Raw genomic sequence first — 14,639 nt, 5'->3', positions numbered from 1 at the left:
TGTAAATCAGAGCACCCTTCTAGAGGACACTTTAGCAATCTGTATTAAAATTCGGACTGTACACATCATTGACCCAGAATTACACTTATGTGCCCTAAAAAAATAAGTCAGACAAGTGTGCTTAAGCAATCTGACCATCCACCAACCAACTGACCAATCATAATGTACCTATACAATTAAATAGTATGCAGCTTTAAAAATTATGTCAATCTATTATATATAAACTGACATAGAAAAATAACCCTGAACTACAATTAAGTAGAAAAAACAAGATATAAGACTATATTTCTATCATGATCCCATTCTGGTTTTAAAGAACAGGTGTGTGTATCTGAGCAGCAAAATGATCTGGAAAACTACACATAAAAGCATTAGCGGGCTTCCCTGGTGGCGCAGTGGTTGAGAGTCCGCCTGCCGATGCAGGGGACACGGGTTTGTGCCCTGGTCTAGGAAGATCCCACATGCCGCGGAGCGGCTGGGCCCATGAGCCATGGCCGCTGAGCCTGCACGTCCGGAGCCTGTGCTCCACAACAGGAGAGGCCACAACAGTGAGAGGCCCGTGTACCAAAAAAAAAAAAAAAAAAAAAAAAAGCATTAGCAATGGTTGTGATCTTCATTTTCTTCACTTAGTGTTTTCCTCAATTTTTCCAATGAAAGTAAACTACTATCTTTAAAAATCAGGAAAAAAAAGGTTAAAAAAAATGAAAGGAACTGAATCCTGTCACACTACCATACATATCAAAAGTTTTTAAAAGATGCATTGACCCAATAATTCCACTTCAAGAAATTTCCAAAGGAAATAATACAGGTGTGAAGACAAACAAGAATTTCATTACAGCATCATAAGAGTAAAAAAGAAAAAAAAAAAATGAAAACAACCTAAGTGTTCAACAATTAAAGTTCAGCTAAGTAAATCAGAGCACAGATATTTATTGGAATACTGTCATTCCAATGTAGATTATTAAACGTAAACTGTATGTAACCAAGAGATTAAAGTACATAAGGCTGAAAAATTATTCAAAGTATATATGGGTTTTTTTTAACATCTTTATTGCAGTATAACTGCTTTACAATGGTGTATTTCTGCTTTACAACAAAGTCAATCAGCTATACATATGCATATATCCCCATATTTCTTCCCACTTGCGTCTCTCTCCCTCCCACCCTCCCTATCCCACCCAAGTGGTCACAAAGCACAGAGCTGATTTCCCTGTGCTATGCGGCTGCTTCCCACTAGCTATCTATTTTGCATTTGGTAGTATATATATGTCCATGCCACTCTCTCACTTTGTCCCAGCTTACCCTTCCCCCTCCCCGTGTCCTCAAGTCCATTCTCTAGTAGGTCTGCATCTTTATTCCCATCTTGCCCCTAGGTTCTTCATGACCTTTTTTTTTTTTCTTAGATTCCATATATATGTGTTAGTATACGGTATTTGTTTTTCTCTTTCTGACTTACTTCACTCTGTATGACAGACTCTAGGTCTGTCCGCCTCACTAAAAATAACTCAATTTTGTTTCTTTTTATGGCTGAGTAATATTCCATTGTATATATGTGCCACATCTTCTTTATCCATTCATCTGTCGATGGACACTTAGGTTGCTTCCATGTCCTGGCTATTGTAAATAGAACTGCAATGAACATTGTGGTACATGACTCTTTTTGAATTATGGTTTTCTCAGGGTATATGCCCAGTAGTGGGATTGCTGGGTCATATGGTAGTTCTATTTTTAGTTTTTTAAGGAACCTCCATACTGTTCTCCATAGTGGCTGTATCAATTTACATGCCCACCAGCAGTGCAAAAGGGTTCCCTTTTCTCAAAGTATATACGGTTTTCTAAAATGTTAACATTGTGAGTAGTTAATTGGTAGTCATAACTTCAAATACCTATGTGCTGATGATTCCCAAGTTTTATCTTTAGTCCATAGTTTTCCCCAGAAATCCAGATTCATATATCCAACTATATGCTAAATATATCCAGTCAGATGTCTTAATGTGTACACCAGACTTAATATATTCCAAATGAGTTCCTAACCTTCCCTTCACTCCTGGTAAAATACTTGTTTGACCCATAGCTATCCCAAACTCAGTTCATGGCAACTCCAATCTTTGAACTGCACAAGCTTGGAGTCATCTTTGACTCTTCTCTTTTTCTTACAATGTACATCAAATCCATCAGCAAATCATGATGACTCAATGCCAAATCATCACTTCCTTTCTCCTTACACACTTTTTTCTTCTTCTGAGCACTTACTACCCCGGTAACATATGATAAATTTATTTGTCCCGTGTCAATCTCCCCCCAGAATGTAAGCTCAATGAGAGCAGGGACTTTGTGCCTGTGGTATATCCTTCATAATGAAGAAGACCACCAGTACACAACAGGCACTCCATAAATATTTGCTGAATGAATGAATATACTTTCCCACTTTCCATTTCCTCTCAGAACTTAAAAACAAATCCATATGGTCCACAAAGGATAGCTACTGGTATGAAGAGACTGAATTTTTAGGTGGTTCATTTACTGCAGTTACTAAGGTACCTGCAGGTAAAAACAGTTAACAAAATTACTTACACAGGTTATAACCCTATTTTTACTAATAAAAGAAAATTCTAAACATAGGACAAAATAAAAGTGAGATAAAAGAAAATAGTTTTTTAAATGAGTAATCTTACTTTGTGCATTTTAGCACTAGCCATGTGATAGGCCAGAAAATTATACCAATACATGCAGTCCTCCTGATCTGGTGAAAGACAATGTAGCCGGAAATGTCTCTGGAACTGAGTGATTAGTTTCTTGTGTAGATCCTGAAACCCAAATGAAACATTTCAGAGGACAGAAACAATTTCATAACCTAAGCATCACAGAAACTCCAGCTTCCAAAGCTATTTAAGAATGTACAGAGAATCTCCCCACAAGATACTTATTAACTACAAAAGAAAAAAACAGTAACTTTACAATTGAGAAACTTTAACCAAGTAATCAATGTTAATATCACTGATTAGACGTGTCAACACCCTGATATGATGCACTGAGAAGGACACAACAGCACTTCTGTGGTGTTATTGCCAAAAATATATAACCTTACTCTAGTCAAGAGAAAACATCAGACAAACCCAAACTAAGAGGGGCTTCCCTGGTGGCGCAGTGGTTGGGAGTCCGCCTGCCGATGCAGGGGACATGGGTTCGTGCCCCGGTCCGGGAAGATCCCACATGCCGTGGAGCAGCTGGGCCCGTGAGCCATGGCTGCTGAGCCTGCGCGTCCGGAGCCTGTGCTCCACAACGGGAGAGGCCACAACAGTGAGAGGCCCGCGTACCGCAAAAAATAATAATAATAAAAAATAAAAGAATCTGCCTGACAATGCAGGGGACATGGGTTCAAGCCCTGGTCTGGGAAGGTCCCACATGCTGCAGAGCAACAAAGCCCATGCGCCACAACTACTGACCCTGAGCTCTAGAGCCCACGGGCCACAACTACTGAAACTCACATGCCTAGAACCTGTGCTCCACAACAAGAGAAGCCACCGCAATGGGAAGCCCATGCACCACAACAAAGAGTAGCCCCCCTCTCCACAACTAGAGAAAGCCCCTGCGCAGCAATGAAGACCCAAAACAGCCAAAAATAAATTAATTAATTAAAAAAAAAAAAAAACCAAACTAAGGGACACTGTGCAAAATAACTAGTGAGTACTCTTCAAAAGTGATCATGAAAGAAAGAAAATCAAGGAATTTTCCTAGATTTGAGGAAACTAAAGAAACATCATGATATTATGCAATATAGAATACAGAATTGGATCTGAACCACAAAAAAGGACATTAGTGGGAAAGCTGGCAAAATTCAAATAAAGTCTGTGTATTAGTTAACAGCACTGTATCAATGTTAATTTTCTGGCTCTCATAACTGTATTATAGTTATGTAAGATGTTAACATTGGGGGAAGCTAGATGAAAGTATATGCATAGAAACTGTATTATTTTGCAACTTTTCTATAAGTCTAAAATAATTTCAAAATTAAAAGTTAAAAAAAAAAAAAAGAACGTACAGAGATGCAAGTACCTGAAGCTGGCTGTGATTCTTCTGTGTAAGGAAATCTACTTGAAGATCATGTAAATAATAAAGAAATGATTTTCCATTTCGATCACAGAACAAGAGAGACTTATTAACAAACTCCTGCAGTATGTCTTCAACTTCTTCAGTTTCCATATCCCAGAGGATACACAACACCTAGGAATCATTTTAAACATTTAATGTGCCACAATATACAATGACCAGGATTGCACACAGGAGGTTAACAGACAAAAACTCATGTGTTAGGGCTTCCCTGGTGGCACAGTGGTTAAGAATCCGCCTGCCAATGCAGGGGACAGAGGTTCGAGCCCTGGTCCGGGAAGATCCCACATGCCCCAGAGCAACTAAGCCCATGCGCCACAACAACTGAGCCTGCGCTCTAGAGCCCACGAGCCACAACTACTGAGCCTGCGCACCTAGAGCCCGTGCTCCACAACAAGAGAAGCCACCACAATGAGAAGCCCGCACACCGCAACAAAGTGTAGCCCCCACTCACCGCAACTAGACAAAGCCCACGCAAAGCAACGAAGACCCAACACAGCCAAAAATAAACAAAACAAATAATTTTTTAATTGTATTAAAAACATCATGTATTAAAGCCCTGAATAATGTCTCCATTTCATAAGAAGCTCAAATACTCATCAAGACAGAAAAGAAAAAGAGTTCTAAAGAAGTCATATGCTTCTCCAGGTTCACTAGAACCACTGAGAACTAGGTAACTCATCTGAGTTCAACACCAAAGCCCATGATGGAAACTAAGAACAGTGGGATTTCTACACCCTCCAGCCCACCACCCTCAGGTACACAGGTTTTATCCTCCCAGTATCCTCTGTAACAGTATCCTCAGGACTAAACCAAAGGTTATATGCCACAATACCCAAAGATAAAGATTGTTGGTCCTTCTATTACCTTCGTAGGCACCTTAACATCTTTCTGAAGGATGGAAAGATCTGTGTAATAATCTTTGATGTCTTCTCTGAGCATTTCAACACTTATAGACATGGCTTCATCCAAAGCCTCATAATCATAAGATGAAGATTTCCTTATCTTCTTAAATTGCTTATTCTGAAGTTGCCTGAGGTAGTACTCCCAGCGGGTGGGAAAATCTCGTAAAAGTGCACCAATTAAAGACACTACAAGAGGTGAACCTAAAAAATAAAAAAAGTCAGTGTTATTACAGTATCATTTCCAAATTACCACTAAGAATCAATTTATCCTCAAGAAAGAATTTCTGCCGCATGCTATCCAAAGCTTTAAAATATTTATAACTCTTGGATTCACTTCAGGTACTTATTCTAAAGAAGTCATTAGAAATAAGAAATATTTCACTTAAGGATATTCATTACAGTATTTAAAATAGTGAAAAATCTTAAACAATAACAGGGAAATGACTAAATAAAGTATATCATAATATTATGCCACTGGTAAATTTTCAAAAGATATTTAATAACATGGGAAAATGCTCAAGATTTGCTATTAAAAAGGGTAAGACTGAAAATTATATATACCATTATAATCTCAATATTTTTTTCAAGGTTTTATATGTCCTGAAAGACTAGGAGAAATACTCTCATGATGCTAAAATTATCAGATTATGGATAATTTCTATTTTTTCTTTTTAAGTGTTTCAAAATGCACATGCATCACCTTCATACTGAATACAAATCAAGTATTTTTTCCTAAGGTTGAGATACTTTTTAAAAGTCAATTAACTCAAAAACAAGTTTGATGGAAGAAAGAAAAACAAGAAACTATTTCCAAGCATTAACAATGATGGAAAAAATAATCTTAAGAGCTGATAGATTTGACCATATAAAATTTTAAATTTCTGTGTGTCAAAAAAATACTACAAATGAAATTAAAAGGCAGACACAACTAGAAGAAAAACAGTTGGAAAAAATATGACAAAAGGTTAATAGTTTCCATAGTTAAGAGTGTCAAAAACTCAATGAAAAATACTCATATCACAAAAGTGAGTCAAGGATAACTTTTTTTTTTAATAAATTTATTTATTTATTTTTGGCTGCACTGGGTCTTCATTGCTGCACACAGACTTTTCTCTAGTTGCTTCGAGCAGGGGCTACTCTTCGTTGTGGTGCGCAGGCTTCTCATTGCGGTGGCTTCTCTTGCTGTGGAGCACAGGCTCTAGGGGCACGGGCTTCAATAGTTGTGGCACACGGGCTCAGTAATTGTGGCTCGCAGGCTATAGAGCGCAAGCTCAGTAGTTGTGGCGCACGGGCTTAGTTGCTCCACAGCATGTGGAACCTTCCCACACCAGGGCTCGAACCCGTGTTCCCTGCATTGGCAGGTGGATTCTTAACTACTGCACCACCAGAGAAGTCCAGGATAATTTCTTAAAATGCAATATTCAATAAAAAAGTTTAACTTCACTATTCAAAAATGCAAATTAAGAAGACAGCACCAGTTTTTACTTATCAAATTAGAACATTATTTTTATAAAATCCCAACCAGGGAATTCCCTGGCAGTCCAGTGGTTAGGACTCCATGCTTTCATTGTGGTGGCCCTAATTCAATCCCTGGTCAGGGAACTAAGATCCCAAAAGCCACGCAGCACAGCCAAAAAATAAAAAATAAAAAAATAAAATCCCAACCAAAAAAATTTTAAACTGTGACTCTCATTACATTTTTTATTCTTTGACAACAGAGGTCATGTCTTCATCTTACCCCTTTCATAACATATTGTGGGTGTTTGTTAAATATTATTTTAACTAAAGGATGAATACCAAAATATCACTATCCATATAGGGTATCAGAGAAGAACCTAAAATACTAAATATTCTAGTAAAGTTTTTGGATGTTCATGTGTTAAATTGTTATGTTCATTAGCTTAACTTACAAAAGGGTAAATTAGTATCTCTATAACCCCCTCATACACAAAATAAATAACTATACCTTTACATTCTTTTATAATACTGTGAGCTTGTTCTGGCAAATCTGCTTTCTTCATATTAACAAAAAGGGATAAAATTTCAAGTCCTTTTTCTTTTCCTAAACCACTCTCCACAGGGACTACATATTTAGGACCTGTGAAATCACAAGACATAGTAAGCAATTTGGTATGCCACATAGTTAAATGTAACTGAATTATTATAAAAAGCAAATTAATAATCCTTACCCATTACTGAATCTGTAACACTCTTGTCTCTGGTTGTAAGAAGAATCTGACACTGATTGTCAAAAGCTTTTAACACCCAAGGATCCCAAACATCATCCAAAATCAACAGAGACCTTAATAAGAAAAAACTGTATTGAGTCACTAATGACATTTATTTTAAACTTCCTTTAAAAAAAAGAGAATGCCACCAGTGTTTTCTTAAAATTTACAAAATTTTTTAAAAAATAGATGTCTATTTCATGGTTCTTTCTCTTTTCTTTGGTATCCCTTTCACAATATACCAATAAGGAAAAGAAAATTAGAGACTTTCCCTTCCTTCCACCCCAAATTACTGCATATTAAAGTTAAAGGACTTATAAAAAGAGAACTGTGTATACTTTATTATAAGTATTAGAAATAAGCCTCCTAGTGCCTAAAAAAGAACTATCCAAGTAATGAGATTTTTCCAATTCAGTCTTTAAGTACCCAAACCAAGCAAGAACTGGGCTTAGGTTAGCATTAGAAAGCATCACAGAACAATGACAATATTTGACCATTTTACCTACAAAACTAGCAATTTCATATGTCCCAACCTAATCGAATGCACCAGCAAATAATATTACTTTTCACTTGGTACACTAGTGGGCTTTTTTTCCATCCAAGAAATCAATTTGTTTACACATAATGACAAAGAATCTGTGTGCTAATTCCTAATCAGTCCCTCCAAAAAACTTTTTTAAACTCGTCAGAACAAATGGAGAAAATAATACAACTAAAACCTGACAGCATAATTATACACTAGCGTTATTATCTGAATGGCACACTACTTCTGTACACTACAAAAAAAGACTCTAGGAATATACACAGGCTGGAAAATTACAAAAACATAAACCAAAATGATGCTGAGAGAGAAACAAAATGACTTTATATGCCATGATCTGATACACCTGAGAGTGGTTACAATATTTTCCTAAACAGGAATCATTTTTGTTTTTGCAAAGAAAGTAGAACTAAGGAGAAGTTACTGATCAAGAAAAGAGGAAGTGGTTAGTGGTCTCAATCCCATTTCTCCAGGAAAATGGATACTAGTGACTATCAAGGGGAGGGGGAGATAACAGAGGGATCTGGAAGAGAAAGAAGCCAGAGAGAAGGGAGCTTGCCCTCCGTAATGAGTATCCATCGTAATCACTAGGAGGCTTTTTCCCAAAATTATTCCTCTCACCCAATATTCTGATATGAATCCCCTTACCAATTTGGGGAAGCACTACCATATTCAGCCACTACTACACATGAAAGTATACAGCATCATCAGGTGCATGGGGGCAATAAAAAAAATTCAGAGCCATTACCTAATTCTCACCCAATTTACTATTATACTCACAAGGAATGCTTTATTAATCTTTGTACTTGTAGCACTTGACCCAGAACCTGGCACGACACTCAATGTTGGTTAAATGAACAAGTAAAATAGCTGCTATGTGGCAGAAATCAAATTGTTGACTAAATCCCTTAACTCTTAACAAAGATAGCAACTAAGTTGCTGCCTCCCTTTGGCTAATGAAAACTGTGATATAGCTGAAAACAGTGCCTGGCACATAATTATAATGGCATTTATTTAATAAATTAATTAATTATTGAAATAAACAAAACAAACTCTTAAAGTACTTGGAAGTAGAAGAGTTACATGTATACCCAAAAAGTAAGAGAACACAGCAGAAGGGTCCCTTTAAATAAATAATCCTTCCTGACTCAGTCTTTTACAAGTTGCCTGCATTTATTCTGTCTCTTGTTCTGTGTTAATCGATTAGAAATAATGTATTCAAGGTAAAAAGTCTGCATCTTTTAACAAAGACCATTCACCAACTCACCTACTTAAGAAATATTTCTTGAGAGCCTACAATGGCACACAAGAGAGAATTGGCAGGTACGATGCAAAGGTCAGTGGCAGACACTTTTTTTTAATACAAGAGAGAGGAAGAGCAGGAAAGCAATGGTTCTTTCTTAGACCCTCTACCCAACAGCAAGAAAAGGCTATGATGTTCTCAAGATGTCAGTAGTTAAGTCTCACTGGGACTTCATACACCAAGTAAGTATAACCATCTGTACCTTGGATGTTTGCGCAGCATCAGAATGCGGAGACGGTCTTTAGCCTCTTCAATATTAAGTGGAAGCCTCTGGGAGAAATTCTCATCCTGATCCAGCCGTGTGCAAAGATTCTGCAGTTTCATCAGAAGCCCAGATTTGTCTTGTTTCCCAACTGAAACCCAATGCACACCCCCTGGGAAACAAACTGGTGAGGAAAAGAATAATAAATTTAAGGCCTTTGAACAGCTGCCCTCCTTTGAAAGAGGAGGAAAGATTTGTTCCAATCTTCAATCTCATCACATCTTCAAACTTCTCTTGATTCAGAGTATATATGTTGCTTGTAGGGTTATTATTGAGCTTTATAGCCCAAATCTAAGAAAAGTTGCAGATGTGAAGAAACTGAATTATGGAGTTAACCTGCTGCTTATCAGTAAAATCTTACCAAACAAAATTTCACAATCTTTATCTTATGTCATCAATGGTCACTGTACAACAGTTTCTCAACGTAAGCACTCTGCACATTTGGGGCCAGATAATTCTTTGTTGTGAGGGACTGTCCTGTGCATTATAGGATATTTAACAGCCTCCCTGGCCTCTATCCACTAGATGCTAGTAGCATTTTCCCTCCCCAGTTACGACGACCAAAAATGTCTCTAAACTCTGTCACATGTCCCCTGAGGGGCTAAATCACCTCTGAGAACCACTCATGTCCAGGAACACATAAGTCACTCATTATGGTTCCCATACACTGACTTAAAAGTAAGAAGTTAGGTTCAAGTCTGGCTCTACTGCTTACTAGCTATTATATCTTTAGCAAATAACCTGTCTCATTTATTATACCAGAATAAGACTGTTTACCCCCACCTATTTCAGAGTTACTGGGAGAAATTAATAATATAAAATATGTGGTTTTGCTATGCTAAATGTAAAGGGTTATAACAGACAGGATTATTAGTGATATGGATCTGAGAGCACCTTACAAATATTAAGCTTTGAACTAGTAAGCATTATATAACAACAGACATTATTTTTACTGTTACTGTCAACTTTCATCATCATTTCTGTTAATCAAGCCACAGCATATAGCATATCTTAAAATACATATTTTTACATACATATTATTGGAACCAAAAATCTTAAGCTTTCATAGACTGTACGTAATCAGCTCTATATAGATATAAAAAAAGTAAGAGGGGTCCCTATGTATAAAATATGGGGAGGGACTTCCCTGGTGGTGCAGTGGTCAAGAATCCACCTGCCAATGTACGGGACAGGGGTTCAAGCCCTGGTCCAGGAAGATCCCATATGCCACAGAGCAACTAAGCCCATGCACCACAACTACTGAGCCTGCACGCCACAACTACTGAGGCCCGTGTGCCACAACTACTGAAGCCCACGCACCTAGAGCCCATGCTCTGCAACAAGAGAAGCCACTGCAACAAAAAGCCTGCGCACCCCAATGAAGAGTAGCCCCCGCTTGCCACAACCAAAGAGCCCACGCGCAGCAACGAAGACCCAATGCAGCCAAAAAAATTAATGAATAAAAATTTAAAAATAAATAAATAAAATATGGGGAACAGCAGCATTAGATCAGACCAGTGGCATTAACCATAAAGATTTATATTATATGATCATAAATGTATAAGAAAAAGCAAAAAATAGATACAAAGATAAATGAGTTTTATTACACCAAAGGGCAACTTATTTACTGACATTCACAAATAATTAAGTACAAAAAGAAATCACTATTTTAAAAATGTAATCATCTAAAAGAAATATTTGTATATATGCACAAAGATCTTTTTATGACAGACATTTATTGAACACTTTCCTAAGAGTTCTACATATTAATCTACATTTAATCCTCAGAGTAAACTATCAAGCAGATACCATTATCATCCCCATATTACAGATGAGGAAACTGAGGTACAGAGAGGTTGAATCCCAGAGCTGGGATTCAAACATCCAGTGTCAATGCTCTACTTCTAAACTATTCTGCCTCCACAGGATATTTACCACAGCACTGTCTACAACAGGAAAAAACTGGAAACAACCTGCAATGTCCATCTTAATCTCTTCTTCCACTGCAGGCTTCCAAAGCCTAAGGCAGGCCCAACTGAAGAAGAGGAGAACATTATATATAAGTGAAATTTAGCGTATTAAATAGAACTTGACTTTTTTTTTTCCTTTGGCCACACCACACAGCTTGTGGTATCTTAGCTCCCCGACCAGGGATCGAATTCGGGTCCACAGCAGTGAAAGCCCAAGTCTTAACCACTGGACCCCCAGGGAATTCCCAGGACCTGACGTTTTAATTAGTGAAATGACCTGGATACTCTGAACCTGTACAAGGCCAGGGAAAGAATCAGGCCCAGAGAAGAGTTTAGAACAGGCAACGAAGGAAAAGAGTAAAGTTGTTTTCTTTTTTTTTTTTTTGCGGTACACGGGCCTCTCACTGTTGTGGCCTCTCCCGTTGCGGAGCACAGGCTCTGGACGTGCAGGCTCAGCGGCCATGGCTCACAGGCCCAGCCGCTCCACGGCATGTGGGATCTTCCCGAACCGGGGCACGAACCCATGTCCCCTACATCGGCAGGCGGACTCTCAACCACTGCGCCACCAGGGAAGCCCTAAAGTTGTTTTCTGATTACACCCTACAAACCCCAATGCAATGGTTACACATCCACTAAATGAACCTAGTAAAATTGCCAAGGTTTATGATCACGAATTTAAATTGGAACTCAGTTGGGTGATTTCTTCAGCAAGGAGAAAGGAAGTAATGTCTGGATGAAGCAATGGGGATCAAGAAGAATACCTATTCCATCTCCTAGCAATAGAGAAGGAATCATCTTTCACCCAAGATAAGGAGAGACCTAAAGAGTGAAGAATATACGCTGAGGAGCAATTAAATAATGGGCAATAAAAATCTAGGCCCAAACCTAAGAGGGGGCTGATGGGATAAACAGTGAGGATATTAGGGAATTAAGGGATAAGCCCTGACAGGTCAGAAAACTGTAGTGAACTCAAAAAATAGAATAGATGGAGGTAGGCAAAGAGTGGTATAGAATGTTTAACATCAAGATTTCAAAACTGGTATTGTTTCTGGTAATGCCATGGGCCAGGATCCAGCCTGTGATCAGTGAATTATATGGCTGAAGGGGAGTGAAGAAAATGGTCACTGCAGATAAAGAAGTCAAGAAACTGAGAGGCCAAGTTTTTGGATGACACATCCACATAGATATCAAAATTACTAAGAGTGCCAACAGGGGAAGGCCTTAAATTTATAACTAAGAACTCCAATCATCAATGAATGAGAGGGCAATAACATAACAGGGAAAGATTAGAAAAATGAACCTCAAAGGACAAAAACAATTTAGCTGGAGAAGGAAGTATTAATGGCCTGGACGAGGCAACAGAGAGCAAGGACAGCATCCACCCATTTCCTGGTGCTGAAATATGTGGAACAGAAAGGGAAAAAAGTTGCCACACCACTGAAGGAGGCTATGGAGAAGGTGGTATCCTCAAGGAACTGCCCAGTTTCACGTAAGGCAAGGAGGCAAATATTCTAAGAAGGGCTGATGATATAGAGGAGCTTCCTGATCACAGAGGAGTCTAGAAGGTATAGCAAAGGCTTGGGAATGAGGGGAGGGGACCTAGATCAGAATTTGGCAATGAACTGAGTAGTAACTACAAGAGAATCTAAAAGATAACAAATGACCAAGAACTTCCCTGTGGTCCAGTGGGTAAGACCCCGTGCTCCCAATGCAGAGGGCCTGGGTTCGATCCCTGGTTGGGGAACTAGAGCCCGCATGCATGCCACAACTAAGAAGCCTGCGTGCCACAACAAAGACCCAGCACAGCCAAAATAAATAGATAAATATTTTTTAAAAACACAAATGACCAGAAGAAATAGAACTCTGCAGTAAGTGAGGTAAGGCAAGGCTGTGAAGCATGGTTTGATTACCAGTGCCAACGTCTTAGAAGAAGGTAAACAACAAGTCCTACTCTATTCCTGAAAGCTTCCTGACATTCTCTAGGCTTGCTTCAGCTTGAGTCAACACTTATGAAACAGTAAATCCATGAGGCTTCACTTACTTTTACTGTGTTACTTTTAGCTATGTTCTCTGTGTATACATGATTGTAAATGCACGGGAAAAAGTTTGGAAAAACTCACTCTAAACTGTTAACCATGACTACCACTGGTGACGAATTTAGGAGAAAGAACAGAAGGGCAAATGGAAAGAACTTTACTTCTTTTTAAATGAAGATACTACAACTGTTATGTTAAAAACACAGTTTTAAAATACCTGTTGCTCCTGAAGTGTTATTTTTTAATTTGCACTTTCTATTTAAGATTTTCTAAAATCATCCCAGGATTAAAGACAAGGCAAAGAAAGTATCCTGATACAACTAGCTAATGAATTTTTCAGATTTAAATTTAAGTATCAAGCGAGGAACCAAGATGGTGCAGCAGAAGGATGTGCTCTCACTCCCTCTTGTGAGAACACCAGAATCACAACTAGCTGCTGGACAATGATCGACAGGAAGACACTGGAACTCACCAAAAGGATACCCCACATCCAAAGACAAAGGAGAAGCCACAGTGAGATGGTAGGAGGGGCACAATCACAGTAAAATCAAATGCCGTAACTGGTGGGTGGGTGACTCACAGACTGGAGAACACTTACACCACAGAAGTCCACCCACAGAAGTCCACGCACTAGAGTGAAGATTCTGAGCCCCACGTCAGGCTTCCCAACCTGGGGGTCCAGCAATGGGAGGAGGAATTCCCAGAGAATCAGACTTTGAAGCCTAGCGGGATTTGATTGCAGGTCTTTGACAGGACTGGGGGAAACAGAGACTCCACTCTTGGAGGGCACACACAAAGTAGTGTGCACATCAGGACCCAGGGGAAGGAGCAGTGACCCCAGGGGAGACTGAACCAGACCTACCTGCTAGTGTTGGAGGGTCTCCTGCAGAGGTGGGGGGGTGGCTGTGGCTCACCGTGAGGACAAGGACACTGGTAGCAGAAGTTCTGTGAAGTACTCCTTGGCTTGAGCCCTCCCAGAGTCTGCCATTAGCCCCACCAAAAAGCCCAGGTAGGCTCCAGTGTTGGGATGCCTCAGGCCAAACAACCAACAGGGAGGGAACCCAGCCCCACCCATCAGCAGACAAGTGGATTAAAGTTTTACTGAACTCTGCCCACCAGAGCAACAGCCAGCTCTACCCACCACAGGTCCCTCCCATCAGGAAATTTACACAAGACTCTTAGATAGCCTCATCCACGACAGGGCAGACAGCAGAAGCAAGAAGAACTACAATCCTGCAGCCTGTGGAACAAAAACCACATTCACAGAAAGATACACAAGATGAA

General features: G+C 39.1%; 1 protein-coding gene across 10 annotated transcripts in view; it reads right to left on the bottom strand.

Moving 5' to 3' along the window:
- The window catches only part of APAF1 (apoptotic peptidase activating factor 1), a 131,336-nt gene that overhangs the window by 100,331 nt on the left and 16,366 nt on the right, over nt 1-14,639 (bottom strand). For 9 of the 10 annotated variants that reach the window (XR_016394816.1, XR_016394817.1, XR_016394815.1 and 6 more), the window contains exons 5-10: nt 9,290-9,473; nt 7,205-7,317; nt 6,982-7,113; nt 4,978-5,216; nt 4,057-4,224; nt 2,676-2,807 (exon numbers count right to left, since the gene is read on the bottom strand). Coding sequence is in view for 6 of the 10 variants with exons in the window: in XM_089920008.1 (XP_089776134.1) it covers nt 2,676-2,807; nt 4,057-4,224; nt 4,978-5,216; nt 6,982-7,113; nt 7,205-7,317; nt 9,290-9,473 (968 nt within the window). In the remaining 4 variants the exon portion in view is untranslated. The remainder of the gene's footprint in view (nt 1-2,675; nt 2,808-4,056; nt 4,225-4,977; nt 5,217-6,981; nt 7,114-7,204; nt 7,318-9,289; nt 9,474-14,639) is intronic. The other variant, XM_089920010.1, reaches the window with a different exon arrangement.

The sequence above is a fragment of the Delphinapterus leucas genome, chromosome 11, assembly GCF_059928025.1.
Source record: "Delphinapterus leucas isolate spDelLeu-1000000601 "Yukka" chromosome 11, BTC_Dleu_Yukka2, whole genome shotgun sequence".
Taxonomy (NCBI): Eukaryota; Metazoa; Chordata; class Mammalia; order Artiodactyla; family Monodontidae; genus Delphinapterus; species Delphinapterus leucas.
The sequence above is the reverse complement of the archived record's forward strand: the minus strand, read 5'-3'. Positions and strand labels throughout refer to the sequence as shown.